Source organism: Anguilla rostrata, chromosome 5 (assembly GCF_018555375.3).
Source record: "Anguilla rostrata isolate EN2019 chromosome 5, ASM1855537v3, whole genome shotgun sequence".
Classification (NCBI taxonomy): domain Eukaryota; kingdom Metazoa; phylum Chordata; class Actinopteri; order Anguilliformes; family Anguillidae; genus Anguilla; species Anguilla rostrata.
Genome location: NC_057937.1, coordinates 11317085 through 11345069, shown reverse-complemented (window position 1 = coordinate 11345069; position 27985 = coordinate 11317085). Strand labels below are relative to the sequence as shown.

General features: G+C 41.7%; 2 protein-coding genes across 7 annotated transcripts; both read right to left on the bottom strand.

Moving 5' to 3' along the window:
• Positions 1 to 1123: 1123 nt before the first annotated feature.
• On the bottom strand, positions 1124 to 15775 carry si:dkey-162b23.4 (sodium/hydrogen exchanger 9B2). 4 transcript variants are annotated; one of them, XM_064335119.1, is made up of 13 exons: positions 15620 to 15775; positions 13282 to 13402; positions 11658 to 11901; positions 10928 to 11098; positions 7811 to 7953; positions 7169 to 7296; positions 6669 to 6844; positions 5326 to 5432; positions 4934 to 5083; positions 4367 to 4475; positions 3791 to 3927; positions 3522 to 3723; positions 1124 to 2415 (listed from the first exon to the last, which is right to left on the bottom strand). In XM_064335119.1, the coding sequence occupies exons 2-13, from the start codon at positions 13351 to 13353 to the stop codon at positions 2342 to 2344; spliced, it is 1713 nt and encodes a 570-aa protein (XP_064191189.1). In that variant the 5' UTR covers positions 13354 to 13402; positions 15620 to 15775; the 3' UTR covers positions 1124 to 2341. The 4 variants fall into 4 exon arrangements, with proteins under 4 accessions (XP_064191189.1, XP_064191192.1, XP_064191190.1 ...); XM_064335122.1 differs by lacking the exon at positions 15620 to 15775 and adding an exon at positions 14431 to 15170; XM_064335120.1 differs by lacking the exon at positions 15620 to 15775 and adding an exon at positions 14251 to 14408.
• A 511-nt stretch (positions 15776 to 16286) lies between these two features.
• bdh2 (3-hydroxybutyrate dehydrogenase, type 2) lies at positions 16287 to 23199 on the bottom strand. Of its 3 annotated transcripts, none has more exons than XM_064335124.1 (10): positions 23065 to 23199; positions 21973 to 22074; positions 21471 to 21549; positions 20681 to 20777; positions 20326 to 20434; positions 19745 to 19805; positions 19035 to 19148; positions 18380 to 18438; positions 17809 to 17901; positions 16287 to 17072 (listed from the first exon to the last, which is right to left on the bottom strand). In XM_064335124.1, the coding sequence occupies exons 2-10, from the start codon at positions 22042 to 22044 to the stop codon at positions 17019 to 17021; spliced, it is 738 nt and encodes a 245-aa protein (XP_064191194.1). In that variant the 5' UTR covers positions 22045 to 22074; positions 23065 to 23199; the 3' UTR covers positions 16287 to 17018. The 3 variants fall into 3 exon arrangements, with proteins under 3 accessions (XP_064191194.1, XP_064191196.1, XP_064191195.1); XM_064335126.1 differs by lacking the exon at positions 23065 to 23199 and adding an exon at positions 22341 to 22490; XM_064335125.1 differs by lacking the exon at positions 23065 to 23199 and adding an exon at positions 22272 to 22482.
• Positions 23200 to 27985: the final 4786 nt, after the last annotated feature.

The following is a 27985-nucleotide window of genomic DNA, read 5'->3' as shown; positions in this document are numbered from 1 at the left end:
GTGGCTTCAGTTACAAGGGTTGCTATTTTTTTAACGATATAGAGAAAACGTTTCTGTCTACAAGTGGTTAGTTACAGCAGTTAAATTGTTCGAAACGTTTAGGAAATATAGACTACTGCCACTACCTTTTGACACCCGATACAATGCTGACTACATGAAAGGACTGCATTTACACATATTTTGCATTTCAAAACCACCAAAGTATCCGGAACATTCCAGACACACTGACAGTGGCGGAGTGTCACTGGCCGCATGTTGATTAATCTTTCCCGTGTGCTCTGTACAAACATGAACGCCAGTGACTCCACTAATGGGATTCTGAGGTCACATGACTATTGCTTACGGTCCCTCTTCAGTTCAAAATTGATTCTCTGATTCACCTGCCAACAAAACACTTGAGACATACTCCACATTCAGATTTGGGTTGCGGGCTGCTGGGTGACTCTTTCTGTTAAGGCATTCTTCTTGTGACTGGGCCTCACGGTGTGTAATTGAATTAGGGTTGCCAGGCGTCCGGTTTTCGACCGGAATGTCTGGTTTTCAAATAATTTGTACAGGTCTGGTTTGTGGTCCCTACAGGACAATGTAATGTCCGGTCAGAGTAATTGATAGAAGAAAATTTGTGGTAGCTTCTAACGAGTACTTCGTAGAACGGGTCCACGTTCCACTGTTGATCCGTTCAGGACAATGGTTCTGAGAGAGCTCCCCCCTGCCGTCCTACAACTGCCGACCTTGTTAGTGATTATGCCTCCAGTATCGGTATGTTGTCCAGTTTTGACATTCTAAATCTGGCAACCCTAGACCATCCTATAACTGCCGACCTTGTTAGCAATTATGTTGCACTGGATCCATGTCTCATCGCTCTCTAGTGACTCCTGCTGGTCAGTCAGGCACCTTGCTAAAGCTGCACTTGAAAAGTCTTCCTCAAACTCATCTATCAATGCCCAGCAAAAGGGTTCAGCTGGCCATACCAGGAAAAGACCAAGTAAGGAGCTGCTCAGTTGGTTCAGGGCTAATTCATAACATTTTGCTCCAACTACCATATGCACCTTATACAGTTTCCATCCCTTTAACTCTGTGTGGAGCACAAAGTATCTGTCTCTTTAATTAAATCCAACCACAATTATTTGGTCACAATGCATTTAATTACTTTTTTAAAGTAAAAAATTAACAAACAAAAAAAAACACACACACGTTATGGAACACATTGTAATAAATAATACATCTGATGTTCTGAAAAACTAGTTGACCTTCCATCAGCTGGCCAATGAGGAAACGCTTAAAACCGTAATAAAAGATATGGAGAAAACATCTCTGGAAATACAGCATACACAGAAATCTGCATGTAATGAAATTATATAAAAACTGAATTAGTGTTTCTCCCTTGCTTTAACAAAAGCTCAAGTAATTTTTTTACATTAAAAAAGCTATTTTGTCTTTGCAAGAAAGCATCTTGATTAACCATGACTGGAGATGAAAATGGAAGGTAGACTGTATGGATTCTTTATGCGTTCGCCTGGGACTAAATCAGGCCAGGGTCAAGACTTCTTTGGCTCCTGATTTGACAGTATAAATATGGTCCGCTTGAACTCTGGCCTCTAGTCTTCAAGCTGCAAAAGTGCCGCCCAAGACTTTGTTTGAGAAGCATATTACTGCCGTTGCATTTACGTTTGACATTGTCTAACACAACATACTTTCAAAACTGCTAGATCCCTATGATTAATTTAATATAAAATACGTCTTTTCTGCAAATTCTTAATTTATCAAAATATAAACCTACATGATCATAAAAATAACGTAGTAAGTAATATAACACACAGTACTCCTCCTAACATAAACACACCTACTCTCAGTAGTCTTTAACTGCGTTTCGACCCACTAGATGGCCAGCATCTCTCTCTTACTGCATGAGGATGTATAAGCTTGTGTCACTGGCACCTGAGAAGCAAGTCTTGCACATAAGAATACTCACTTGATCTGTGAATGCCTGAATGCCATCACACCATAAAGGTTGTAACTGACTCAATCTCTTTAGAGGTGGGTTATTAGCACCAACAGTCGAACCTGACGTCAGTCAGGCACTGTAGATGCTTAACTGAAGGTTGTCCCTAGTGTTGGTTTCACCTTGGGAACTGGAAACCCCCGACTGTTGTAACAGGTGGCTATAAATACACGCGGAGTAACTGGTGCTCGCGGGGTCTTACAGAGGAGAGGGGGATGGGGAAGCAGGGGGTCCCGCTTCCTTCCCGGTGGTCAGCGCGTGTCACTTCCTCTTCTGGGCTGCAGGTCTTTCTGGCGCTGCAGCCACGTGCTAACCCACCCCGAGCATGTTGGTGGGGCGTCACATAGAGCTCTCGTAAGTCATGGGCGTTTCCGGCAGCTTCTGCGGCACGTCTGCTTCTGTTCCTGTTTTTACTTTTTGTTTTGACAGAGGAATAAGAACAGGGGTGTCAAACCCAAGTCCTGGAGGGCTGCAGCGTTTGCAAGGCTTTGCGGCTTGCTGCTAATCAGTTGCAAATTTTGGCCTTGAAAACGAGGTGTGCTGACTCGGTGGTCAATCCCTCAAATTTAGAAACGCACCAGAAACCAGTAGGCACCCTCCGGGACTGGAGCCTGACACCCCAGTGTTAGAAGGTAGAGTCACTTTACACAAACACGAGACTCAGCTGGTACAGGCACTCTTTAGAAGTGCAAGCTAAGCCCAAGGCCCTAGACATGAGTGCTTGGATCTGGGCTGCGCCATAAGACTCTTACTGGGGGAGGGGAGGGGAGGGGAGGGGGGCGGGTTTCTGCCTCAGCCACTACAGAACTCCCCAATCAGAACCCCCCCCCCCCCCCATCACACTATGAGAGTCATACCGTCCCTTATCCTCCAGGTGATATTTGGCTATTCCAACAGGAAGATTAAATGGCCGTACCCGCTTGGGAGTAAACCTGGACGGCCAACAAAGGCTGCGTTGTGTTCTCCTAGCGCGTAGCGCACGGCCGTAAACAAAGGCAGCCGAGGATCATGCAAACGCTGACAGCTGGTGGCCGCAGTCCGAAAACGAATGGCCTGCTGGTCCATGCAAATCAGCGCGTTAACGCACACCACCCTGTTCTGATAGAGGTGGGAACAGCGCATTCAACAGAGAACAGGAAATGTTTGGCTGTACTCTGCGCTACTGTGATACTGTTATCAGGAGACAGAATTTTTTGAGTTTTTTCTTTGGGTTGGAGGCAAGGGATTCAAAATAATGAAATGGCCATCTTCAGTGGTAGATGTTTTTAGGATGGGGAGGTTTACAATAATGAAATAGCCACAATAATGTACTGAGTACATATTTGGGGTGGGTGTCCTGTGGTAGGTAGGTATTTTCAGAGATAGACATGTCTAGGTTGGGGGGGTGGGGGTGCTTCACAATAATGGTGCAGCGATGTTCAGCAGTAGGTATTTTTAGGGTGGGGGCATTTTCAATGGCCTGGGCGGCTCCCAGTAAAGGGCTGGGCATTTACAGCGGTCGGCCACTAGGGGGACTCACCCTCGGGGTGCGCGCTCCAGTTGGCGGGGTCCCGGGGCTTCTGCAGCAGGATGGGGCCGGTCAGGCCGATGACCAGGGCGCCGACGGGGGCGGTGATGAGGATGGCCAGGACGGCCACGGTCAGCACGTCCATGCTGTACTTCTCCAGCTCCGGAGCCTGCTTGCTGCGGGCCAGGTCCAGCGCTGTGGAGCCGATGGCCGCCTGTGTGGAGGCCAGGAGTTAGCGCGCCGTTAGCGCACGGGCTCGGCTCAGCGGGGGGGGGTCTTACCTGTACGGTGGCCTTGGGCACCCAGGCCAGGGCGATGAAGACCCTCTCTTTGAAGTTGAAGCCGGCACACATGACCATGAGGAAGGTGAAGAGGACCCGCACGGTCAGTGCGATGAGGAGAGCGGCCACGCCCAGTCCTAGAGAGAGGTGGGGGGGGGGGAGAGAAAGAATGAAAGAGGGGGAGAGAGAGGGAGGGAGGGAGAAAGACTTTTTGACTTTAGATGTTCCTTTATTGCACAAAATCACACAAAACGTTCCACAATTACCTTAAAGCCTACCTCAACCCCGTATTTACAAACCAAAAACCTCACCCCCACCCACCCCCCAAAAAAAGCAAAAAATAATAATAATAAAAGAAAAATGAAACGAATGCCCAACCAGAGAGAGAGGAAGATGGGGGGCACGTCTGGACATCCAACCAGTACCACAGACATTCTGTCCCTGGTGCAGTACACCACCTGTCTGTGCTACACCACAATACTCTTTCACACCGAATACTAAAGAGGAAGACGGGCCTTTGTCTAGAACATTCTCCCGTGTGGACTGCTGGGTGCTCTGTCGGTTGAGGGCCCTTACCCACGGTGACGGGATCCAGGGTGGAGACGGTTATTTCTGCTCCAATCAGCCCGAAGAGCAGAGGCTGAAAGATCTCCCAGGCCCCGCCCACGACCTCCTCCACGGCCGCCTGTCAGGGGAGAAAAGGAGACGTGTTGAGACGGGTGCATGTTTTACCGCAGCAGAAAACCCATACAGACTGAGGCTTATCCAGAAGCCCAGGTACTAAACCACTCTAATTAGAAACTGTGTGAGGGAAAAACTGGCTGTGGTGTACAGCACAGCTTGTTTTAGAGAAAGTGTCTTTAAAATGATAAAACTTCAACAAGATCCAGATACTTTAGATACTACATGAAATACAGTAGCTACAGGTTGCAGAACTGACATAAGCGATGACGTTAGCATTTCTAAACTTTACTGTCTTTCACATTACATTTTAATAACTAACACCAGTCTGGATTATTTTTGTTTTTAAAAATGTTAGAATGGACATTGGGATGTTTTTGGAAAAGAAAGTGAAGAGCCCCTGAGGAGGAGACATCATCACACAGGAAGTGACATCACGGGTAACCTCAGGGGGAGTCTGACCTTGGAGTCCCCCCAGCCGAGTCCCGCCAGGAAGGCCAGCACCAGCGTGCACAGGCCACCCGAGCCGGGGAAGCCCGCCAGGTTACTGCCGAACACAGCGAAGACGCACAGGCCCAGGAGCAGGAAGGAGCGCTTTATCACCAGGCTTTTCTGCAGCGGGGAATGCACACGCATTTGCACACACACACACACACAAACACACACATATGAGCGCACACACACACACAGGCATTGACGCACATACGTGCAAGCACACAAACATGACAACACAGGCCAGTCAGGAACAAAAAAATGAGTGCAACTTACTAAACTAATATTCTGTTCACATTGGTACTAGTCATTATTATAATGATAATCCAAATACAATTCACAGAAATCCCCAAGTTACTTACCTGGTCTTTACTGGGAAAAAATCGGATGAAGAAACCAAGCATCAACCCGGCAACTATACCCCCCACAACCTCGAGGACCCCTCTGAGCAGATTGTACCCAGTGGAACCTGCGGGAGGGGGGCAGGGGGGGCACCAGGAAATCAGCGCTTCTCATTGGCTCAGTGCGGTTCATTACAATAAGGGAAAGTTTCCTTTTTGCTTGTCAGGTTAAAATACGCAATGTAGACTGTTGATAGATGATATAGAACTTTCCTTTCTGTTAACAATGTACATCAATGATTTACATAAAATCTTTAAGTAGAACGTTACATTTATTTGCCTCCTCCTTGCACCCCCTTCTGGAAATAGCATGCATAACAATGAAGCTCCTAAAAGTACCCTGTACATTTCAATGGTAATGCAATGATTAGGCAAATGCTGTACTAGATATTTGCACATAATCAAATTTTTTTTTTTTGAGATTGAATTATTTTTTGTCCAGTTCACACCCCTGAACTGATGATAATATCAGGAGTTCAGGTGAAAGGACTCAATGCCCACGTTATATTCATCTCAGTTGGTCCAAATAGGCACACAAGCCCGTGACAAATTTGGATTGAGAGAAACAGCTGTGTGAACGGGTGACATCACCATATGGAGTCAAAGCCTTGTTTAGTTCCCTATCCTCAGATAAATTAACTGATATTGTCTTGCCAGGAACTGTGTCACGTGGTTAAGTACCACTGGTTTGAACCCCAGTTGGTCTACTCCACACCTACTAAATGCGTGAACATATTTTTGAAGTGTAAACATTTTTAGAAAGCTATACTCTCAGTTCTCCGGCATGACTCATCTTAAAACAGTTGCAACTAGAAATTAAACTGATATGGTTCTAGGAAAGAAAAAAAAAACAGTTTCTCAAAAGCTGCTGCGTGGTGTTGAACTCACACAAGGAAACCACTTCCAACAGTATGAAAATGTTTTCAGACTGTGCTATACACCATTTTTTCTTCCACAAAATTATATTAACACAAATGACCAATAGGGGGAGGTAGAGGTTCAATGTATGGAAGCTAGTCTTGAAGTAAATATTTGCAGTTTCATCTCATCATCATCGTCGTCAAGAACATATGCCCAAAGTGAGAGATTTAAATAGTTAAAATAGTTTGCACATTTAAGAGACTCCAAAAATAAATAACATGAAGTAGTAATGAAATAAGGTAATCATCATTTTTCCTTCTACATAAAACATCCTGGTTAAATAAAACCTTTGCAGTAGAACGGATCTGCACTCGACAGCTCATTTGTCATAGGCCGAATAAGCCAGGTGAGCTGAGCTGTGTGATGGACCTGGTCGGCCGTACCTGTGGCGAAGGCTACGCCCACGCAGGTGGTGAAGCCAGTGATGGCCAGGACGTCGTCGAAGCTTCCGGCAGCCATGAGCAGCGTGGGGACGCCCTGCTCCACGCCGTACCCCTCCTTCTGCAGGAGCAGCATGGACGGGACCACCACGGCGGGGGACACGGCGCCCAGCACGAACCTGGGGACGGAGGGGTCAAAGGTCACAGCCGTTCTACCTCTACGCAAGGCCAGCCAGCGAGGAGGAAGGGCTTCCCTTCTATAGGGAAGTTTTTTCTAGTCACCGCTTCAGTGTTTTTTCACCCTGCAGGGGAGTGTTCTACCTCACTGTTTGCTTTTTCAGGCCTGGTATTTCCCACAGTTCTCCTTCTCTTACCCTGACAGTTCACAGTAAAAAGCGCTACACAAATGAAATTGATTTGATTTGACTGGTCAGGGCTCATAAGCTCCTCCCACCCTTCCCTGACAGGTTGACCTCTGAGGAGGCTCCCGGTCTGGTCCTCACCCCAGAATGAAGCCCCAGATCCACGGCAGACCCATCAGGAAGTGCGAAGCGACAGCCACCGTGCAGGCTTCAATTGTGCAGGGCCCCACCGCCACCCGCAGACACACCATCTTTAGCTTCTTCAGAGCCTAGGGGACACACAGCGCTGCACAGGGTGACCTCGCACATTTAAAATAATCCATGTTACAGACAAACACGCCCAGGGAAGGCTAGAGGCTCAAGCGCAAATGACTGTCTGATAGCTCACTACATGTGACAGCGAGAAGAACCCCTTTCAGAAGGATTGCAAACAGCCATTATGACTGCTATCAGCAAACACACACACACACGCGTGCAAACACACACGCACAAGCACACACACACACACTCTCTTTACTTGTTTTTAAACACATTAGCTACCCATATAAATATCTGCAGAAACAGTTTGTGTGAAGTTCCTAGCGTGTTGTAACCTTGTTTTCTGAGCTAACGAAGGAACTCCGTGGCCCTGGTGAACTTAAGGGACACTAGCTCAGGCTGCACCCTCACTCAAGGGTTCGTCAGCAGTGCCCTTGGATGGGTCTGAGATGACAGCCTTGAGGTCGCTGTTAGCGCCCGCTTATCTCAGCCGTGTTCTGGGGAGGGAACCAAAGGGTGACGCACCGAGCCGTCCAGCCCCAGCCCCGCCCTGGCCAGGATGATCGCCAGGGCGATGTTCCTCAGGGAGGCCGACCAGCGGAAATCTATGTAGACGGCGTCCGTTACCACCGGGATGTTGCGCAGGGTGAAGCCGGCCAGTAGCATTCCTGTGTGGAGGTAGAGGAGGGTCTTAACGTGGCGGACACAGACTGGACCGCCAAGCTGGTGCAACAGGTAAAGAGGTAGGCCTGTATACAGTTTCCCAGAGGACACAGGGGACACCAGCAACATCTACTCTGACAAATATTCAGGACTCCTCGTTCATATGATTGTACATTTAGTTTAGTAACCTTTTCATTTAAATTTCGGAATCTGGACACGTTTTATTTGAAGCAATACCATTACCATCGAAGCAACTCAAACAAATACTCCATCCTACACTTTTCCCACCTCACACCCCCCGCCCCTCCAGATGTCAGAAAAGGAAATACAAGTGACACCCAATACAACATTCGTAAAATATGACTGTGGTAATACGTAATATATTAGTAACTGCAAAGAAGTGTATTCATATTTCATAAAGTGTTTGCTTAACCAAACAATGTAGAACTGGGGTCAAATTTCCTGGCTTAATATATTAAGCATGTTGTCAAAGTTTTGCTGAGGCAATTCAGGTCAAGTGGCTTTCTAAATCGCACAATGGCTTGAAGTCTAACCTTAACGTCACAAGTTAGAGATAATGCCTGTGAACACAGGTACCATGGTTCTGAGCCCTTAATTTCATCCTGAAATTCAGCAGATAAGAAACGCCCTACAGTGTAAAGACCATTAGCAGGAAGCAGCGTTTCTATTGACTAACCGCAGACAATGGAGGCTAACATGCACTGCTGCTGAATAGCTACTCCATCCCATACCTGCCCCACCTCAACTCTCCATCAGTTGTCAGAAAAGGTAATACAAGTGACACCCAATACAATATTTGCTAAATATTACAACAGTAACATGTAATATATTAGGAATTGTAAAGAAGTGCATTCATATTTCATGAACTATTTGCTTAACAAGCAATGTAGAAATGGGGTCAAATTTCTTGGCTTAATATATCAAGCTTGTTGTCATACGCCAAGATTTCTGCTGAGGCAATTCAGGTCAAGTGGCTTTCTAAATGGTCCAACAGCCAAAAGCCTTGAAGCCTAACCTTAACGTCACAAGTTACAGAGATATCGCCTCTGAAGGCAGCCACCATGTTTCTGAGCACATCGTTTCATCCTGAAATCTGGCTGATAAAGAAGACCTGATGGCATGAAGAATATTAGCGAGAAGCAGCGTTTCTATTGACTAACCACAGATGACAGAGGCTAACATGCACCGCCGCCGCAACCGGTGGCCGGCTAGCGACGCTAGGACTCTGCTTGGTTTACAACACACCCAGCCAAAGGACAGAGTGACTGAAGTCTTTTGAGGTGATTGTGCAAGACATGCGCCAACACTGAAGTATATCTTAATGGTCTCTGTGACTCAACTGGACCGAAAGCTGTTCCCACATCGCTGATAAAAATGACCCACCCCACCCCGCCACAAACAGAATGTGGAATCACTGAACGGCTCAGAACCAGTTAACATTGGACGTTCCGTCTGTTTCAGTAAATTTAATGGCTTTAATTCTGCAACAAATCCTGAGAGAAATTCATCTTCTTCTGACACGCTCTTGCTCGACTTAATGCTGTATCCCTTGGTGACTAAAGCTCAAAGCTGTTCAAAATCACTGCAGGGCAGGACTTTGTACTAGCCAAGAAAAAAGATATACTTTTTTTATTTCTACCCAAAAAATCTCCAGAATATATCAAAAGAGCAAAAGCAGAACATACTTTAAACTGACTTTATCTCCAATGCACTCTTAAACTGGGAACTGACAAGAATACCATTTAGCTGTTGAATGAGTTCTGATACAAAAGTGCTAAAACTCAGAAAAGCTTGCAGTCTGCACACGTACCACGTTATGTCTGCGGGTAATCTCAGTGGAGTAATAAAACCGCACAGTTTATGTGGTCACACGTGGTCAGCTACCAGTATACCTGGGTGCCTGATTTACTTGACCAATTTAAAAATACAAAGTAAATATAAAGGCTAATGGCTGGTTCAAGAAAAAAAAAAAAACATTCGGAGATAAAGAGGGTTTAAATACAGCTAAGAGCTAATATTTTACAAGTACACTCATATACGGCGTGTAACAAGGCTTTATGTACTGCTGCTGATCTTTTGGGATTTTTTTCTTCTTTGGTTCTGTAGGAGCGTCTCCCAAGTGCTTTTCCCTTGTTTTTCTCCTAATTGGCTCAATGATTCCATTTTGTTTCAATTCTCCCTGAAAACCTATTCTTTCTAGTTTAATTAAAACTGAGAGCTAGAATATAGCCAAAATTTCAGATACATTTCACAAATACCAAAACGTATGTACCCCTGAAACAACATTTTTAAAAACGTCAGCGGACTTGAGTTTGTTACTTTAATGAATATGCCACACAAGACTATTTATCTTACTTCAGTTCCACCTATTCAACCTCACTGCCATGGCAACTAGATCCAACTGTGCATTTCTGGTGGCAACACTGACATTTTATCTCCAGGGCAAAAATGCTAGCGCCACCCAAACCTGGGCAAAAGGGCAACACGGATGGGAAAATCAAACACAGGGCTGCTAGCTAGGATGCCAGGATCACCAGAGTAAGCTAATGAGCCACAGAAATCACACTACATCTGAGAGGGATAGGCTGTTTGGCACATGGCAGTAGGCACCGCCGCCAATGGCACAGGTTTTAAAAACGCAGGAAACAGACGGGACAATCTGAGCTTCCAGCTATAAATATTCTTTAAAACTTTTTTTTAAAAGTTATGTTATTTTAAATCCAAAGTTGGTTGCCCTGTATCCTACAACATGCCTAAACACAACAAATGTATTAGAGTAACTGCACTGTTTAATATACAACCACCAAAGGTCTTCACGGTCAATAGATGGCAAAATTGCACCCCTTCTATGGTTAATGTGTTCAGAGAACTTGCATCCCAGTCTGTTTTTTTTTTTTTTTTTTTTAAATCAGAGACTGACATTTTGTGAAAAGAAAAAAATCTCTCAAAAGTACAAACCCAGAAGTGGAGGGAAGGGTGGCAGCCTGGGTAATCGAATGTGCCCCACGATTTTGCCTCCAGCCACTGCACAAATGAAGACCACTGTGATTCCGAACAGGTTCCCCCCTGGAAGACACTCCTTCTCCGTTATGGACCACACCACTCCGAACAGCACAGCGGCCATGGCCACTGCAAGAGAGATACGGAATCAGCAAACCTGTTCATAACGTCATTTAACCTGTTGGATCAAACTGTTTGTATTAATCACAATGACAGCATTGTTGATGTTCAATTTATTTTTTACATCACAATGATCAAAGTCTAATTAATTAAGCCTATAGAAAACAACCTGTTTTCACATTTTTCCCCACAAGGACTAAACTGCTATGTTATTCATCACCACATGGACATAACCATCAATGTTGACATCACTGAATACCACAAAAAATAAACTATTTAAAACACTGTATTAATCACATCAGTCATCATTACACTGACTATGGTATGTATAAAATGAGGTTCATTTTTGGGAAATTCTCTCAATTTCTCAAAAGCAGGCATAATCACATGTGCAGCATTACTGAGGTAATTTCCAACGTCTATCTCAAGCACAATCTGACGATACAGTTAATTGAAGGGCTTATCTTCGACCTTTTCAGTGTACACTGGTTTCCTTTTGATCTGTATGCGATGCAGTCATTATCTTAATGTGGCATTAGAGTGCTGCGTAGGCCTGCTGCGATGCTACCTTTGGTGATGAGGGAGGCCAGGAGGCCTCTGGGGGGGCAGGAGCCAGGGCAGGGGCAGGAGCAGGGGCAGGGGCAGCGGCAGGGGCAGGGGCAGGGGCAGGACTCGCGCAGTCTGCCGCAGCATTTGGTGGGCTCCGTGTTGGTCCCCGCGTCCCGCGCATTCCTGCCGATGAAGACCGTCTCCTCGGTCACGTCAGGGCTCTCCGGCCGCCTCGCCACCACCTCCACCCGCTGCACGGTCGTCTGCGGTCCAAGAGGCACAGTGAACGCGGGACCACGTTCTTACAAACACATTTCTAGATTGTACATTTGGTCCAACTTTTACGAGTAAAGCTACATAATGTATATGCAATATCAACGATATACACTGATATTTAATGCATGCACAATATATGTCGATGGTCACACAACAATAAAGGCAATGTAAGAACGTAAAAGACAACCTCTATTAACCAAAAAGACACCTTTCCTAAACTTCCCAATCAAACCAACCATGTGTCCTCAGAACAAACGAACAAACAAATATTGTACAACAATCAACTTCAACCCTGCTTTTTCAAATGTTATGCACAGGTCCTAAAGACAGAAATTAGCAGTTGGATCAAAGAGCTGTTCTCGAGAGCAAGGCAAAAAGGACCATTTTATTGTGGTGATCTTCCATTTAATACTTTCAAAAAGGTTCCGCTTTTTCTGTGTTTTAGCAGAACTTCCAAGACAGAACTGCTGGGCAAAAAATGTAAGGCTCATTTCAGTGCTACTACAGCCAGCAATGTTGACTTTGTCCCTTTCTTTCACACCTGTGTTTAGCAGCTCTACCTTAACTGTTGACACAGGGCTTAGTCATGCTAACTAAACAGCTTTAACAACAATAGGGAGTTAACAGTTCAGAAGTTTAAATGAGGCTAAAAACAGTGTAGCACTAACTGCTTCTTCTAGGCATTACTATTTATTTATGAATTTCCAAAGCTTCTTTCAGTAGAAGATGCTTCTGTGTGATACTTAAATTGAACCTCCATTCCCCACCCCTCCAGTGTCTATCTCCATTCTGGGATGGCCATAAAGTGCTTGTGTTTGTTTATTTATTTTTGGTGATTCAATTTTAGTTTTTTGTTTTAAAGGAATAAAAAGGTAATAATTTATCAAAAAAATAAAAAAGTAACAAATAAATGGTGTTAAAATACAGGTTCCATATAGCAGTGCCTCGTTAAAATGTGCAGCTTATTCAGTATAAGACAGGGCCAATATGAAAAATCCATAAAAATCAACCCTGTGACCCTGTGGAATGGCAGACTGTGGTCGATTGAACTTGACATCTTAGAAAGTATGTTAAAAAAGAAGTCCAACTGCATAATGAAACATAATTTCAATACAATATAACAAATATTTGAACAAAGTAGCCTAATAGATACCCGTGACAAATGTATAAAACATAATTACACCATTTGCTTACAGCTTCAGTCATTACAATGCATTTTTAAAAATCATTAATTGCAGGTAATAAAAGACTCAATATTAAGGTCCCCACCCACCGTTCATAAAATGGCGTATAATGTAATAATGTAAAACTAGATCATTTACGAGACGTAAGGGACACCTTCTGGACTTTACATTGGAATACTTTACCTCAGCGTGGTTATCAAGAGCTACCGGATCATCCTCCGTCCGGGCGCACGGCTTGGACACCTCGCCGTCCATGGCATCCCCGAAAATCAGTCTCGGACAAATTTAATTCTCCAGGTGTTACCTGACAAGTGAACTGGCAGTGAATGAAGTGTTCCCATGAGAGGGTCCAGCCTTATCTCGCGCTAATTTAGACGTCACATATTTGAGTAGTCACCACTGGACATGAATTAGCATGCTGAACTAAAAAAAACAACCTACAGTGACCACACCAGAACATTTTGCGCTACCATGTATATTCGTTGTGTGCAATGTTGCCAGATACCAGAAATGTTATCCCCTCCGATATAAAAAAAAAATCCCTCCGCCTTTAATCGACTCCCATTTCAATTATCAAGATACTCCTCCATCCATCATACACATTGACCCCACCATACATATTTATATTTCAGCTTCCCACGTGTTTGTTTGTTTTTTTTTTTTTACAAACCCAAATCTTGCGAAATAATCCCTGGCAACCGTGCTTGTGTGTCGTAGATAGCTATTTTAGTAATACGCCTAGGTCTACGTTGAATTTTCTCGTACAGTCCATATGGCACTTAACACGCTATTTTATTTTTACTTTTTTTTTTTTGATCAAATAATAGGCTATGTTGTTAACTTCAAGTAGCATAGCAGTAACAATATAGTGGCACGCAGGGAAACAAAACTTCGTGTCGATGATTGCGTCCAGATGGGTTCCCACGAACAAGGAACGCGTAATAGTAGCAACGTTATAGCGCTGAAAGGGATCGATTTCATTATCACTTCGTAGCATAATCAGGATCACAACTGGGAATGAATATTTAAAGCTACTACGTTGGTTTGAGAAAATGTCATAGTCTAGCTGGAGAACCTCGGTCAGGCTATGCTGGCTAGCCAATTCGGTACGTGCCCGTTGCGCGTCCTGATAACCCAAGTCGGATCACTCACGTTTTCAGTAGCTTAGCTATACTGTAGCTATCACATTTTGACGGCGTAACCGATTTTTTCCACTGACCATTCTTCAATCGATGTGGCCAGCTTTATAACTTCAAAAAAAAATTCTAAAAGACCTCCCCTTCCTGCATATTTCAACCTCTTACGTAGCTAGCTTGCAAGTTAGCATCACACCTGCTTAACAGGAAAAGCACTGGGACATGACAGGAGGGGCGAATGCTATGGGCAACGTGCACATTCCCCGCAATAAGTCTTGGAAGCCCGACGGCAACGCGGTGCTGAATAGTTGCTGGCTAGAATTGAATTCCAACATTTATACAGCTGCCAATCTATACTACTGTCATCTTGCTAACCAGCAAGCGCACGTTTTTGCGGGAAGTTATAAAATATGTTAGCTAGCGCAGGCACTTCCACTTCCAATTAAATCGACTGTTGACAATCCCCATAATTATGCACGTTGGGCAACACTTGTCATTTCAGAACCAGTGTGAAATCGTGATCAAGAGCAGTTTGCATAGTCGTAGCAATATGTTTCACATAATTTTACAATAGTCTACAGTTTTCCAGTGTGTGGAGGTTCGTTCTAATTTGCCAAAGCAAAATATCTACCTAGCCTATCCATAGGTGCATGTAAACTAACGATCATGATAAATCAGCAATAGTAGTCCAGTTTGGTGGGTATAATCAAGATTACGTTAGATGCATACTTGGGTAAACTAAACCAGTTCAACAAACTAGCTAGCTAACATTTACGTTAGCCGAAGTATTAGCGGGTCAATTAGAAGGTAGCTAATCCCAATTCAACTCTAACACAGACTGACAGTACCGCGTAACGAAGGCTACAAAAAGTGGAGCCATATAGTCTAGTGTAAGCAATGTTCTCTTGACTTAAATAACGCAAGACGACCTAAATTACTACGTTAACTGAAATAAATAATAGTGATCATATAATCAACGTGTGTAACTTTACCTATCGATAAATAGCCTACCAGTACCAGTAGGTCACTACGGTTTTAGCTGGCTAACCCAATAGGACTTGATGCACTGGTTTGTAGACTAAACGAACAGATTTAGCGTCAGATAACCTGCTAGCTCAGCATTAACAGTTCTCCGTTAGCTGACTAAAACAACTCCCTTAACGGCGGATCTATAACAGCTAGCTGTCTTACAAACCAGCATTATCTAGTCACCCTACTAACGGCATACCAAGCAGCTGCTAGCGAATGCTACTGTGCGTAGCCTAACGTTGACGTTACAAATTAGGTAAATTATCTTGCTTCAAACTTTATGAAAATGTTATGAGAAAAACTTATGTTATTTCTGTAAAATATAGGTACATAAGAGATGCATTCAATATACTCACTCAATTTATGACGAAATAACTGTCCCAACACATTCTTACTTATGAACTGGCCTTGAGCCGAGATAACGGATTTTCACAGATGGAAACAAGACCAGCAACAACAGATTAGCGATGGCCTACTAAGAGTACCACGGCGTTGAAAGGCTAAAGCAAGGGTATTTCGAGAGCAATAGGAAGATATATTACATGCCACACTTCGGGGATTTGTAAATATGTTGGATCATGCACTGACAGTTCACACATGGCAAATTTAAAGCCAACGCACAATAACATGAAACGTTTAATAATGAATCACATTAGGTTAATTCATGCCGTCCACAACAGTTAGGCTACACGTGGACTCTGCGAGTAGCCTACCTGAAGTCCTCCACAGTCCACAAGGGGAAATAAACGTGGAAACGATACCGATAAACCAAGATGGATTTAGTTACTTTACCTCTGCACAGTTTGATAGCTAGCAGAACCCTGAAGGAATCATGTTATAATTATGATAACTGTTTTCACATAAAATACGTTTCCAGTGTGATTTTCCAGTTAAACAATTAACTGCTCTATTTTTTTTTCTTTTTGTTTCTAAATATTTTTATTTCCAACAGTTGATGCTTTTGAAGAATTGAAACAATAATTGAAAACATGTTTAGGCTATATATGCAACAGACAATATGAGTTCTGTAATAAAGAGCAGTTTATTACAAATTCGGTAACTTTTGGGTTAACCTTAATAGGATGATTGAATCAAACAAGTTTGACATGTCTGCATCGGCAGCAGTTCAAACAGGGAACACGAATTTACATTTCACTCTAGTGTGTTTGACAGAATGGCAGATTGTACCAGTCTATTTATAGCTCTGGATGGAAAGGGTTAATCCTATCCTATTAAAGTAAAAATTAATTCTGTAAGGTCCTTAGCTCAGTGCCTTTGTTCTGTCGACTCAATCTAGCCCATGTGCTATAGGTATAGCCCAATGGAAGACACATCTTATCCATTAAGATCACGCAGGAGGCTACAGTTAACAAAACTGTATCATCTATCCACAAATAACATCTAATGTTAGTCAGACCTTGAACAACTTTTGAAGGGGCACTATGATAGTTAAAATATTATAGTATACAGTGCCATATATTTACATCTTAAAACATTCAGTTTAAAAACATACACTAAAGCTGAAATACTATCTTTAAAATCCAGAAAGTGAACTAATTCTTTAAGGCATTGTGGCAGTACAAATGATCATCAATTGGTCTTCAGATCAATTTTCAAATGATTACAGACAAAAAATAAATGTTTTTTTTTTTTTTTCATTATTTTAGAGAAAAAAACAGGATGTCATGCAAGTGCTGAAAGGTTGCATTTTGAAGCTCCCATACAGTTGTGGCCTTTGGTTCCAAAGTAAGCACTTCAGAGTCTCCAGCCCCCATCAATGATGTGTTCTGTTCCAGTCACATAGGCAGACTACAAAAAGGAACAATAAATGTTTCTGAAATAAGCGAAACATTTATTTATTTGTCCTTATTATACCAGAAAGGTCCCACTGATATTAATATCCCTCATGCAAAGGTGTCCAAGAGGCAATGAGTAATATATGAGTATTCACACACTAAAACACATAATAGAATGGGAACACAAATTGTAAAAGTAGCCTGTGCATCCCATCACATATGCTGATGTACTAGTCATGGATACATGGTAATCACTGTAAGAGTAAACAGTAATTCACACTAATCCCCATTAGCCGGAGCACATCTTCCCTCAAGCATACATCAGCCCTCTAGGATTAAATCACTGTTCATCCCTTCGCCTTTAAAATGGCTAAATTCCTTACTATGGACTTCTTGAAAGCAGTAATCTTTGGCAATGTTTAATTTGATAGTGCTTTGGCTGTGCTCTTTAGCATTGAGTACTAGAGACAGTCAACCCTAAGACCCGGTTTACTTCAGCATGTCTAAGTGATAATTTGCCCTCTCAAACAGAGCATTTGATTTGGCGTATAAATGAACTGACCTACTGGTTTAAACCAGGCATGTGCTGCCACCTATTTGTGGTTATCGCTTCATTTCAAAAGTCAGACATCATTTTTCATGACAAAAAATTCCAATGCAAAACCTGAAATCAGTAGTGGTTATTCTACGTCATTTGTCTTTTCACTTACTGTAAGCCTCAGTGTTGTGTTATACATAAAGGTGCTCACCTCATCCGAGGCCAGGTACACACAGAGATGCGCCACTTCTTCAGCCGTGCACATCCTGCCAGTTTTCTGTCTGGCCAGGAAGTCTTTCAAGGCCTGAGGACAGACGTGGACCAATGAGGTAGAACTATCCAAGCATGTGACCACACAATACTACACCTTCAGGCTTGAGAACACTGATTTTCAAGATCACTGAAATTAGATAAATATTTCAGATATTCTTATTGATAATGGCCCAATCTCAGAGCATTATAATGGCTTTATATTAGCCATAATGATGGGTGGAATGAAATGTCAATCAGTGCAACAACGTCCTCAGAAACTTATGTCTTGAACTGTCTCCCGCTTAAATTCCATTGTGTAATATTATAAACCTTATCATACAACATTAAAGCACAAATTGATGATATGGCTCAAAGTTTGCTCTCAGTTTCTCAACCAAGAACCAAGGAGGGGACCAAGTTATCCCTTAGTGTACTAGTGTGTCAGGAATCGGGTGAATAATGTTTCTCACTGACTTACTTTGCCCTAGTAAGCTAATCACAAAATGAGTGACCATGACCAAAGGAAATACCTGTTCTGGGTTGGGTCTGGCCTGGATTCTGTCTCTCAACGATGGAGTATCCACCGTCCCTGCAAATGCACAGGAAAGAACCATTTGAGGGACTTTACAGTGCCTAACACCGAACACGGCATTTAACTTGGAGTAGCAGATACAGATAAACACTGAAGTCACCATGACAACAGAGAGTAAGACTACAAAGAAAATACTTTTTTTATAAACTTTAATGTAAATGTTACCATAACCCTGAGATTCCTATTGATGTGCTAAGTATAAAGGCCTCAGTATCACACTAGTCTGTCATGTTGGCATAGCAGCAACAGATAATAATGCATGCATTCACAGAAGAGGTAATTTATACTACGTATTACAGGGGTCATAAGCCTTCTGAACATTCTTTATAAAAAATCCTACATTCTATGAATTTATAGCAAGTAACATAATTATTTTCCACAACAGTGTGTGTAAATGTCATGCTAAAAGGGCTACAAGACCACACAATTCCAGACTGCAAGGCAGTATTGGCCAACCTTGAACTTGTTCCACAAGGTGATAATATTTGCTGCGTTGCACAGTTTTTACTTGGTGACAGACAGATAGGAAATAATGACTAGGATGAGTGGGTAAAGTGTGATTGCACAGAAGAATATGGAGGCTGTGTGACTACCTGGACAGATGCAGTTGCAGCGTATGCCCTGCTCTATGAAATCTGCAGCCACCGATTTGGTGAGTCCGATAACAGCAGCCTTGGATGTGCTGTACACACACCTTTGTGGCACACCTGAAGGAAAGAGAAGCCAAGGTACAGTTTTATCTAATGTAGTTACATTACATTACATTTATTTGGCAGACATTTTTATCTAAAGCGGCGTACAATAAGTACATACCAAAGGTCATTGAAAAAATGCAGGTCCAATAAGGTACAATACTCAATATGTAACAGTAATCCATCGCCATTAACATGTTAAATCCAGTTCACACAGTAAACATGGGCTAGGTTAGAAAGGTATGGTAAAAGTTAGCACCAGGGCTGCCTGAACCCCTACTAAACAACAAGATATACTGTAATATTCATGTTTCTGGAACTGAAAATCAGGGATCTCAAATTACAGACCTGGAGATCTGAATTTTTTGTCATTTCCTTACAATTAGTAGGTCTTGGAAATGTAGGTCTTGGAAACAAGTCATTTGGGCTTAAATTATGCACTTAAATGTTGAAACACTAGAAAACACTGCAGGCCTCCAGGACCGGAGTTTCAGATCTCTGCATTAAAATGACTTAACCTGGACAACATAATACTGTCTTGCTAAAATATTTATATTTATGTAAAAGTTACCTAAACAGCTTATGATCCCAAAAGGTATCACTCATTTTACCTTTTATAGAAGATGCCACGGATGCCATGTTAATGATATTCCCAGACTTGCGAGCCAACATCTGAGTATAAGACATGATAAATGTCAAACAAAGAATTCGCAAACATCCAGTCTTTACACATAACCACTTCGGTAGATGGAATATTAAAGAGATGACAAACACATTTCCCCTCACAACTGATCAGGGGTTCTTTTTAATGGCCACTGGGAATTTGTCAAGAGGAGCAGTTCTGTGGTGACAGTTCAATGAAAGGTTGCATTTCCCCCCGAGTTAAAGGCAAGAGGCATCATGCTGTGTTTTCTCTCCTGTAAACAAGGTGGAATGTACACTCTTCGTCTTTGCTAAAGAAGAGGGGAACTGTTGTGATGTTCCTGCATATTAGATGGGCTCGCACCGCAGTGCATTTCATCCCACGTAAAAGATGGGCAATGGTATTACATTCCACTCGTAAAACACTTGTGTTGTTTTCATTTCTGTGTATGAGATGGCGCACACAGTGTTTTCTCAGTGCTGTAAATGTACTCTCTAGCATTTTTTCCCCATAGTTCAGATTACAGACCTAGCTGTGGGAATCGGTCACCTTGGGCAGAAATGCCTTGATCATCAGGTACATGCTGCGCACGTTGACGTTCATGGTGAAGTCCCAGTCCTTCTCCTCACAGTCCAGGATCGTCCCATGATGCACAAACCTGTCAAGGACAAACACTGTCCGTCCTATGGGACTATCGTAGCCTATCTGGTCCACAAAAGACTATACCTTAGCCTTCTAATGCTAGTAATTTGGCACATACCCATGGACACAACACGTCTGTTCATGTAATACTTTGAAAAGTTTATTGACATGTAAAAATGTCAGGTATGCAGTGTGCCATCAACTTAAAATGTTAAAAGCAGGAAGAGGTACATGCTGTAAAGGATTTTTTTAGATTCAGTACCCTGCCACATTGAAGAGCACATCGATGTGGTCCAGTTCATTGGCCAAGGCCTCGACTTGATCCCGCTTGGTCACGTCCACAACCTTGGTCTTAATATCTGAATAAAAGGTCGGGTCAGATTTAAAACCTTGTAAAACAGTCGAGACGGGACAGAGGGGAGAATCTAAGGGGAAAACACTCCAAGTCATGTGAGGTGATTTGTTCCTTGATTATTAGGATTACTTTGCAGGCCGTAGGACATGTACAGAAAGCTTCACGGTGCAGGTCTTTGATGTGTTTCTCAGGAAGAAAAGCTGTTCTATATACACAGCTAATATCCTATGAGCACAGACATGGCAAATTGTATTACTAATGGGTGAGAAGGTACCTTTGATTCAGAGGTGTAATCTACCTCCGTTTCAGTTCACTTGTGCGAGTCTCCTACATGCATAATGCAATATAAACCACAAGACAGTAGGGCTGTTGCCATTTCTTTCAAGGCATGCCAAAGCAAAGTCAATCTTTACAGCAAAATAGTTGAGATGCTTTCCTCTTCATTGCTTTCTTATTTTGGATATCTTCAAAATGTCTCGATAGCTTCTATCTAATGTGCGTGTATTAAGTCATATAGGCCATGTTGATGGTTGAATCTTCAAGGTCAATTACAGCCAAAAAGACGCCACAGGGGAATAACCAAAATAATTCATAAATGATTACTCTGCCTTGTTTATCAAGGTCATTTTTAAAGAGTCAAAAAGTACCACGAGGTGGCAGCAGTGATTCAGGCAGAAACAGCACTAAAAAAACTTACTAGGATAGCTGTCCAGTTCTTTCAGCTTCTCAGCATTGATGTCAGTTGCCATGACATGCGCACCCTCTTTGGCAAATGCCTGTGTAAACACAAACAATATTATTTCCACAATTATTGACCAACTTGTAATGCAAAAGGTATTTTAAATATCAGAGTATTACTATTAATGTCTTTTCTTTTTTGACTTCAGTGAGGTACAGGCTATGGCCCACACTCTATCACATTTTGCTTTTGGAGGCAGATGTAAAGCTTGATTCATTTTTATTACATCAAAAATAAAAACGTGAATACTGTTTCAGTCTCGTGGCTGAGAACATTTCCATACAGCTCTTTACAATTAGCTATTCTTAGAAAACAAGAACATTCAAGTTTGACAAAACTCGACAAGTTTTAAAAATATCATAGAAGTGTTGCATGTCTAGAATTGAAACGCTGTATATACAGTCTGCACCACTATATAAAAAGGTGTTATAAGTCTGAAGATGGTTCTGAGATACGTTACTACGGCTGCTGCGCGACCAATTCCTTGTGCGGCCGCCGACAACACAATCACTTTCCCGTCCAGCCGACCCATGATGCACTGCAAAGTCTTAAAGGTGACGAGCTGTGTAAAAAACAAAATTAAGATTAGTCAGTATTCTCTCAATGTTCACATTAAAATCAAGGTAGAGCGATGCTGAAATAAGAATAGTCATTTTCTTGCGCGTCTTGTGCAACAGTCAATCCATTTGGATACGCTGAAAACAACCATGTGTAGTTGCACAGTAAGCAGTAGGCTATGCACTTTGCCATGACTCTCACCAGGGTTTGTGCAGGCAGAACTTTCTAGTCAAATATTAATCAAACAGGGTACAACTAGGGTGACGGTACATGGGTTGTTGGTTCAACCAAGAATTGAGTTATTACAACGATAATAGACTAAACTGTGTGAACTGTCTAAGATATTCACCGACAACCAACAGAACATTAGAACCGATGTTAAAGAAGTTCGCTGCTTCCTGCCAGTAACTGCAACGTAGGCTACTTGGCAACATGCTCATTGAATAATAAAAAGCTAGACTTTGACCGGCCTTCTTCAGATCGTAGTTTATTTAAACAGCCTGTAACTTTTCTTTACGTGTAACAATGTTTGTGTGCGTATTGCATGCAGTGCACTTTGCATCCTTTGTTGCCGTTCATCCACAAACGGTTGTTAATTGTATCATTCATAGCTAACAGTGTTGGCTAAATACGTTGGACAGATCCGTTGCACGGGAGGCTGCCCTCACCGAAAAATGCAAAACACTACAGCATGCTGCATTAAGTAGCGATGTGTGTATTGAATGCATAAAAGTAGATGGCTAGATAGCAAGTCAAGAAGGCAGCAAGTAATTAAACGGCATATATCTTAACGTAGCGAGGCAACTGTCAAGCTGTTCCCGTTTAGCAGCCATTCAAAATGTTGTTGTCAGGCCTGGCACGGAGACGGATTAAGAATCATTTGAATCATGAAGTGTGAATACTTTTGAACGCATTATAAATTGAATCAAGGGCAAAATGTACCGTAGCTTGCAATGGAATGCATTACATTACGGTCCACGAAGTAACAACTTACCGTTTGCACACAAAAGAGCAGAGAGGAAATCTAGAATCCCAGTCTCCGCCTACTGAATAAGTCTCCGCCTGTACAAAATAAGTAATTGTACCTTACTGAACCCGTGTTCAGCAGTTGTCTACGATCATGAAAATGCACTTTTGTACGTCGCTTTGGATAAAAGCGTTGTTTTATAAATAAACAAAAGTCAGTTGACAAAATGAAGCGTGAATTCCAACAACTATTAAGATTTGTTTCTAAAAAGGGGGAAGACGCCATTTCCATTTACACAAATAATAAAACGGTAATAATAACATTACATATAAACACATAACCTATCCATTAAACACGTAAACACTAAAAATATCATGCCATATTATATTATTGTACAGTGGCAGGGTGTGTTGAAGAATTGATTGAACTATGTAATATCCCATTTGATCCCTGAATAGGATATATTGTATTAATGTGTAAAGATGCAGATGCCAGAGCTTTTCCCAAGGAATTAACGCATTTAACCTAATCACTTAAGTAGATTTATTTATTTATTTATTTATTTATTTATTTATTATGTATTTATTTAAAATGCATATCTCATGTTGTGTGCAGCAGGACCAGAGATTGAGGAGAGCACAACAGGTTTTGGGGTTCTGCCAACTCGGAATACTTGTAAAATGACGATACTTTGCTCCCATGCAAATCCAATATATCTATTTTTCAGTCACCCAGGAGGTGGAGCCAACTATCCAGAAGTCAGCACTTTTCTCACAGTTTTACTCATCTCATATAGAGAGCTATGATGATTGCACTAAATGCAGTGCTCAGCTGATGATATAGCAAGGATAGCCTATATCATACGCAAAAATCATTTTTGTTTAATTTTAGGTTTTAATTAAATATTTTTTGTTTTTTATAAATTTATGATTCTTTCTTGAAATTATGTTAGTCACTACAATTCATCTTTGGACCTACCAAGTTGCTAGTTTATCACACTGTGTGACTGTGATGTTACTCCAGTTTAAAAGCTTAATTGTGACCCGTTTTTGGGTTATGATGTTATGGACCCATCCCTAGGAAATATATTGGGGAGTTTTCTGCACTTTCCTTAGTATTTCAGTCTTTTTGTTTAATGGGCATTTGTTTGGGATGATTTTGCAATTAATATAGTATGACTTATAGCAATACACAGTGTTGTGTGGCGTGTAATCATAATTGAATGACACATATGTTCATTCATATTTGTAGCGACCTGCTGAAGCACAGTTCAGTGTATTGTGAAATCATACATGTATGTGGGAATATTAAATTCTTCTTTCTGTATTTGTAGTTAGTAAATGCATATCAGTTAGTGTATACCGACTCACGTTCGACAATTACCTGAAGTGTTCTTATTTGGTGCAGATATTCGCCTTCTCAGATTGTTCACTAGGGACCACAAGCGGAAATCTCTGGAACGTGAACGGTGTTTCTGAAAACATTATGCCGCGTGACATGTCTACGTTGAAGGTGTGGGCAAATTATACTTGTAAATGTGAGTATCTATTTTGGAATGCTGTGCTTACTGTTTAATTAGTCGAGTTTGTAAGTACAGTTTCGAGGCTCCATTGACCGAGACGGAGGTGGAAAGAAGCGTGTCCCCAGATTTGCTGTGGTTCTTTAATTCGTGTATCGTTTATTTCATTCATTCCGTTATTTGAAGATAAGTCATTGAATGCCATTCCAAAAGAAAATCGGGGGAAAGGATAGTGGCATTTGTATGTGTATAATACATATAAATAGTGTCTGGATTTTATTCATGGAATGACCTCCATGGAATGAAAAAAAAAATAAAAAACCTTTTCCTGTACTTGTTACAGTTGCCCCAATCTGCATTCTTGGTAAATTGTATTTGTCCTAATACTGTAAAGCTATTTTCAGCCAGTTTAGGCTTTGCAGATGTTAGACAGGATAGTGTTCTTGTTCTGGCTAAAATGCTTTACAAATTAAGTAATTGTACCTACTGAATCCCTTCAGCAGTTGTCTACGATCATGAAAATGCACTTTTGTACGTCGCTTTGGATAAAAGCGTCTGCTAAATGAATGTAATGTAATGTAATGTAATGTCTGATATTGCAGTATTTCAGCCCACTACACAATGAATGACAAATATATGATATTTGCCTTGGAATGGAAAGCATTTTAGATATTTATAAGGAAATAAATGTGTCAGTCATGCTTTGTGCAATTTGAAAAACAAAATCGCATTACAAATTTAAATAATATACCCATTGCTTCAATTCCCTCTGCTCATTAACTTAATCATAGTGATTTGTCTTTGGCACGCATTTTTAAATAAGGCCCCACATCTTGATTGCCCTAGCCACACTGTATGGCAACTAATTTTTATTAAGATGAAAACAGCAAGAATATACTACACTAGATTTCCTTGGACATGAGCCGCGGATATACTATTTTGCCTCAGTCTGAATTCTGGAAAGCTTTTGTCTCCTCGCACCACCCATGCAATCCAAGATGAGTCAAGCCAGAGTTCAGAAATATCAGCGAGCGTGCGCAGATCCAATGCAGAAGCGGATGTTCCCCCTGAAGCTTCGGTAAGAGTGCAGTTGGTTCACTCGGCTGGGGACCTTAGTCTTCAGCTCAGCAACTGAATAGCACCACTTGTTCTACAGCACAGCTAGCTAGGGCCCTAACCACTGTTACACCTGAGCAGGTAGCCACTCACCATTAAATAGAGGATGGCCAGCAGCACATTGGACGAATAAAAGGTAGGTAGATGTATAACAGGTTTCATTGTGACATGTTAGGTTTTGGTAAAACATTTTGGCTTGAATCTTGGAAGAAAAACATTTGGGTTGTGCTGAGAGATGAAGCATATATTGTCAGAGAGCTGGAGAGATTATAGAAAAACATCCTGTAAAATCAATACCAGAACATCTCTCTCTCTGTCCACAATGACTCGGATGCATTAGGGAAACAGAAAAGTGGACCCGAGTGCCGCCTGACACAAAATATCTCACAATGTATGATCCATGAAACTGAAAGAGTATTTCACTATTACAGAATAGTGTGGAAGGTTATAAACATATGCTTTGTCTTTATTGTACAACAGCAGCCCCTCAAGTCTCAGTGTAGGAGTCTATGACTCAGTGGAGCATAGGAGATGTATGGCACCTGTCTGTGTCTCGAGAGTTATAAAGCTATGCAGAGGGTAGAATCTGTAGAACAGTGTGCCATCTACTGGACAGTGTATTAGTACCAGAAGATCATACTGCCTTAATCTGAATATTTCATTGCCATTAAAATGATCTCTCACTCTCCTTCTCTCTCTTAACATACATTCTCTCTATCTCTCATTCTCTCTCTCTCTGTCCTATTCATACTGTATCTCACAAAATCTAATCTGTTATCACACAAGGCAGGAACTCTACACCATTTTTTTTTAAAGGTGCAGCAGGAGCCACTGGCAGTTAATTGAATACAGTGTTTTCTGAAAAGCTACTATGGGAGGCAGAAAAGCTTTTTTTATTTGATCTTTATACCCAGTCTAGTTCTGTTTCCTTTCCTCAATATAAAAGAGTTCCAGCTTAAAAAACTGCACCCTTCAGTAGCCCGTTCTCTTTTTTTTTACTTCTTTGTGCACATGCACAGATGTTGTGGAGTTTCTTTCGTAAACTTTGCATGAATGTGATTGACTTGGTTAGATATAGAAAACGGTGACCGTGTTTCTTAATGAGATTCAAAAGCAGAAGAAAAAAAACAAAACCGATGCAATTTCATTATCGGCCAAGTACTCCTATGAGTGCATCACCTGTGTCCACTAATTGCATGCCTTCTTAAACTCAATGGAAAGTGCTCTCCATACTTAAGAATGAATGGGAAATAATATCTCTGCGTGTGTGTGTGTTTGTGTCACAGTAAGAAAGCCTCTCAAAAGATGCATTTCAGACTCCAATGTAAAAAAAAGAGCAGGCCTTCAGAATGATTAGTATTTTAAAATGGCGCAAAACCTCTTTCTAAATGGAACTGGCATTTTTATTGACAGTTTATTTGGACCATTTTAGGAAGCATTGCATAATAAACAGCAGCTGAAGTTATTGATTAAATGCAGTACGAATATAAATGATCCTGTCTAATACATTATTCAAATCGCTCTGCATATCTGCAGCCCTCTAGTCTTTATACACTTCTCACCCACTTTTATAGGAATTAATGAATCATATAAATCACTGAATTTGGTTTGAAGAGACACAGCTCATGAAAAGAATGGGGGAAGGTATGGATAAAATCCATAAAACACAGGTCTATTCCATATAACTTATGTGGATGCCTTACTTTTTTTATAACTTGTCACTTTTATGGCACATATATGGGCCTTCTACCCCTTCTTAGTGATATCACACTTTAATTTCTGAAACTAACACTGCTGTCTTGTACTTCTATAAAGGTGGCCTTATACTAGACAACTTCTAGACAACTAAAGTATGACACGCTCTCACATTTAACCGCAATCATGGGCTGTCTTAGAGGGGCACATATCAGCAATGATGGGGAATCACTTGCACAGGATTCTTTTGGAGATTTTTTAACTTAACCCTCCTCCAGTGTGCTGATGTCAGATGAAAACAGCGCACCCATTGGCTGTTGGCAGTGTAAGATCATAAATTACGTCATTTACCATCACAAACATATTAAACAAGTTTGATTTTGTTGGTATAGACGAGAAGAGTCACAAACTCAGTCAGAGCCATCTTAATAGAATCTTACTCTAATCGTGAGTTGTGATGGCACTTTGCACTGACTGAGGCGAGACTGGCTAAATTTTAATATGTCTTCTAAGACTTATATATCTTATTAACTGAAGTATAATCATATAAAGCACGCCATTTATTTATCTACAGGCATGGGACTGAGTGGACATCAGCTGTGTTCATTTACTGTTCCC

Coding starts and splice junctions, on each gene's coding strand:
- si:dkey-162b23.4 (XM_064335119.1), bottom strand. CDS start 13,353: ATGGACGGCGAGGTGTCCAAGCCGTGCGCCCGGACGGAGGATGATCCG. Junction 11,902..13,281: donor CTCTTGATAACCACGCTGAG/GTAAAGTATTCC, acceptor CTTGGACCGCAG/ACGACCGTGCAGCGGGTGGA. Junction 7,954..10,927: donor ACCCTTCCCTCCACTTCTGG/GTTTGTACTTTT, acceptor ACCTCCACACAG/GAATGCTACTGGCCGGCTTC.
- bdh2 (XM_064335124.1), bottom strand. CDS start 22,044: ATGGGTCGGCTGGACGGGAAAGTGATTGTGTTGTCGGCGGCCGCACAA. Junction 21,550..21,972: donor TTGGTCGCGCAGCAGCCGTA/GTAACGTATCTC, acceptor GTGTTTACACAG/GCATTTGCCAAAGAGGGTGC. Junction 20,778..21,470: donor AGAACTGGACAGCTATCCTA/GTAAGTTTTTTT, acceptor CCTTTTATTCAG/ATATTAAGACCAAGGTTGTG.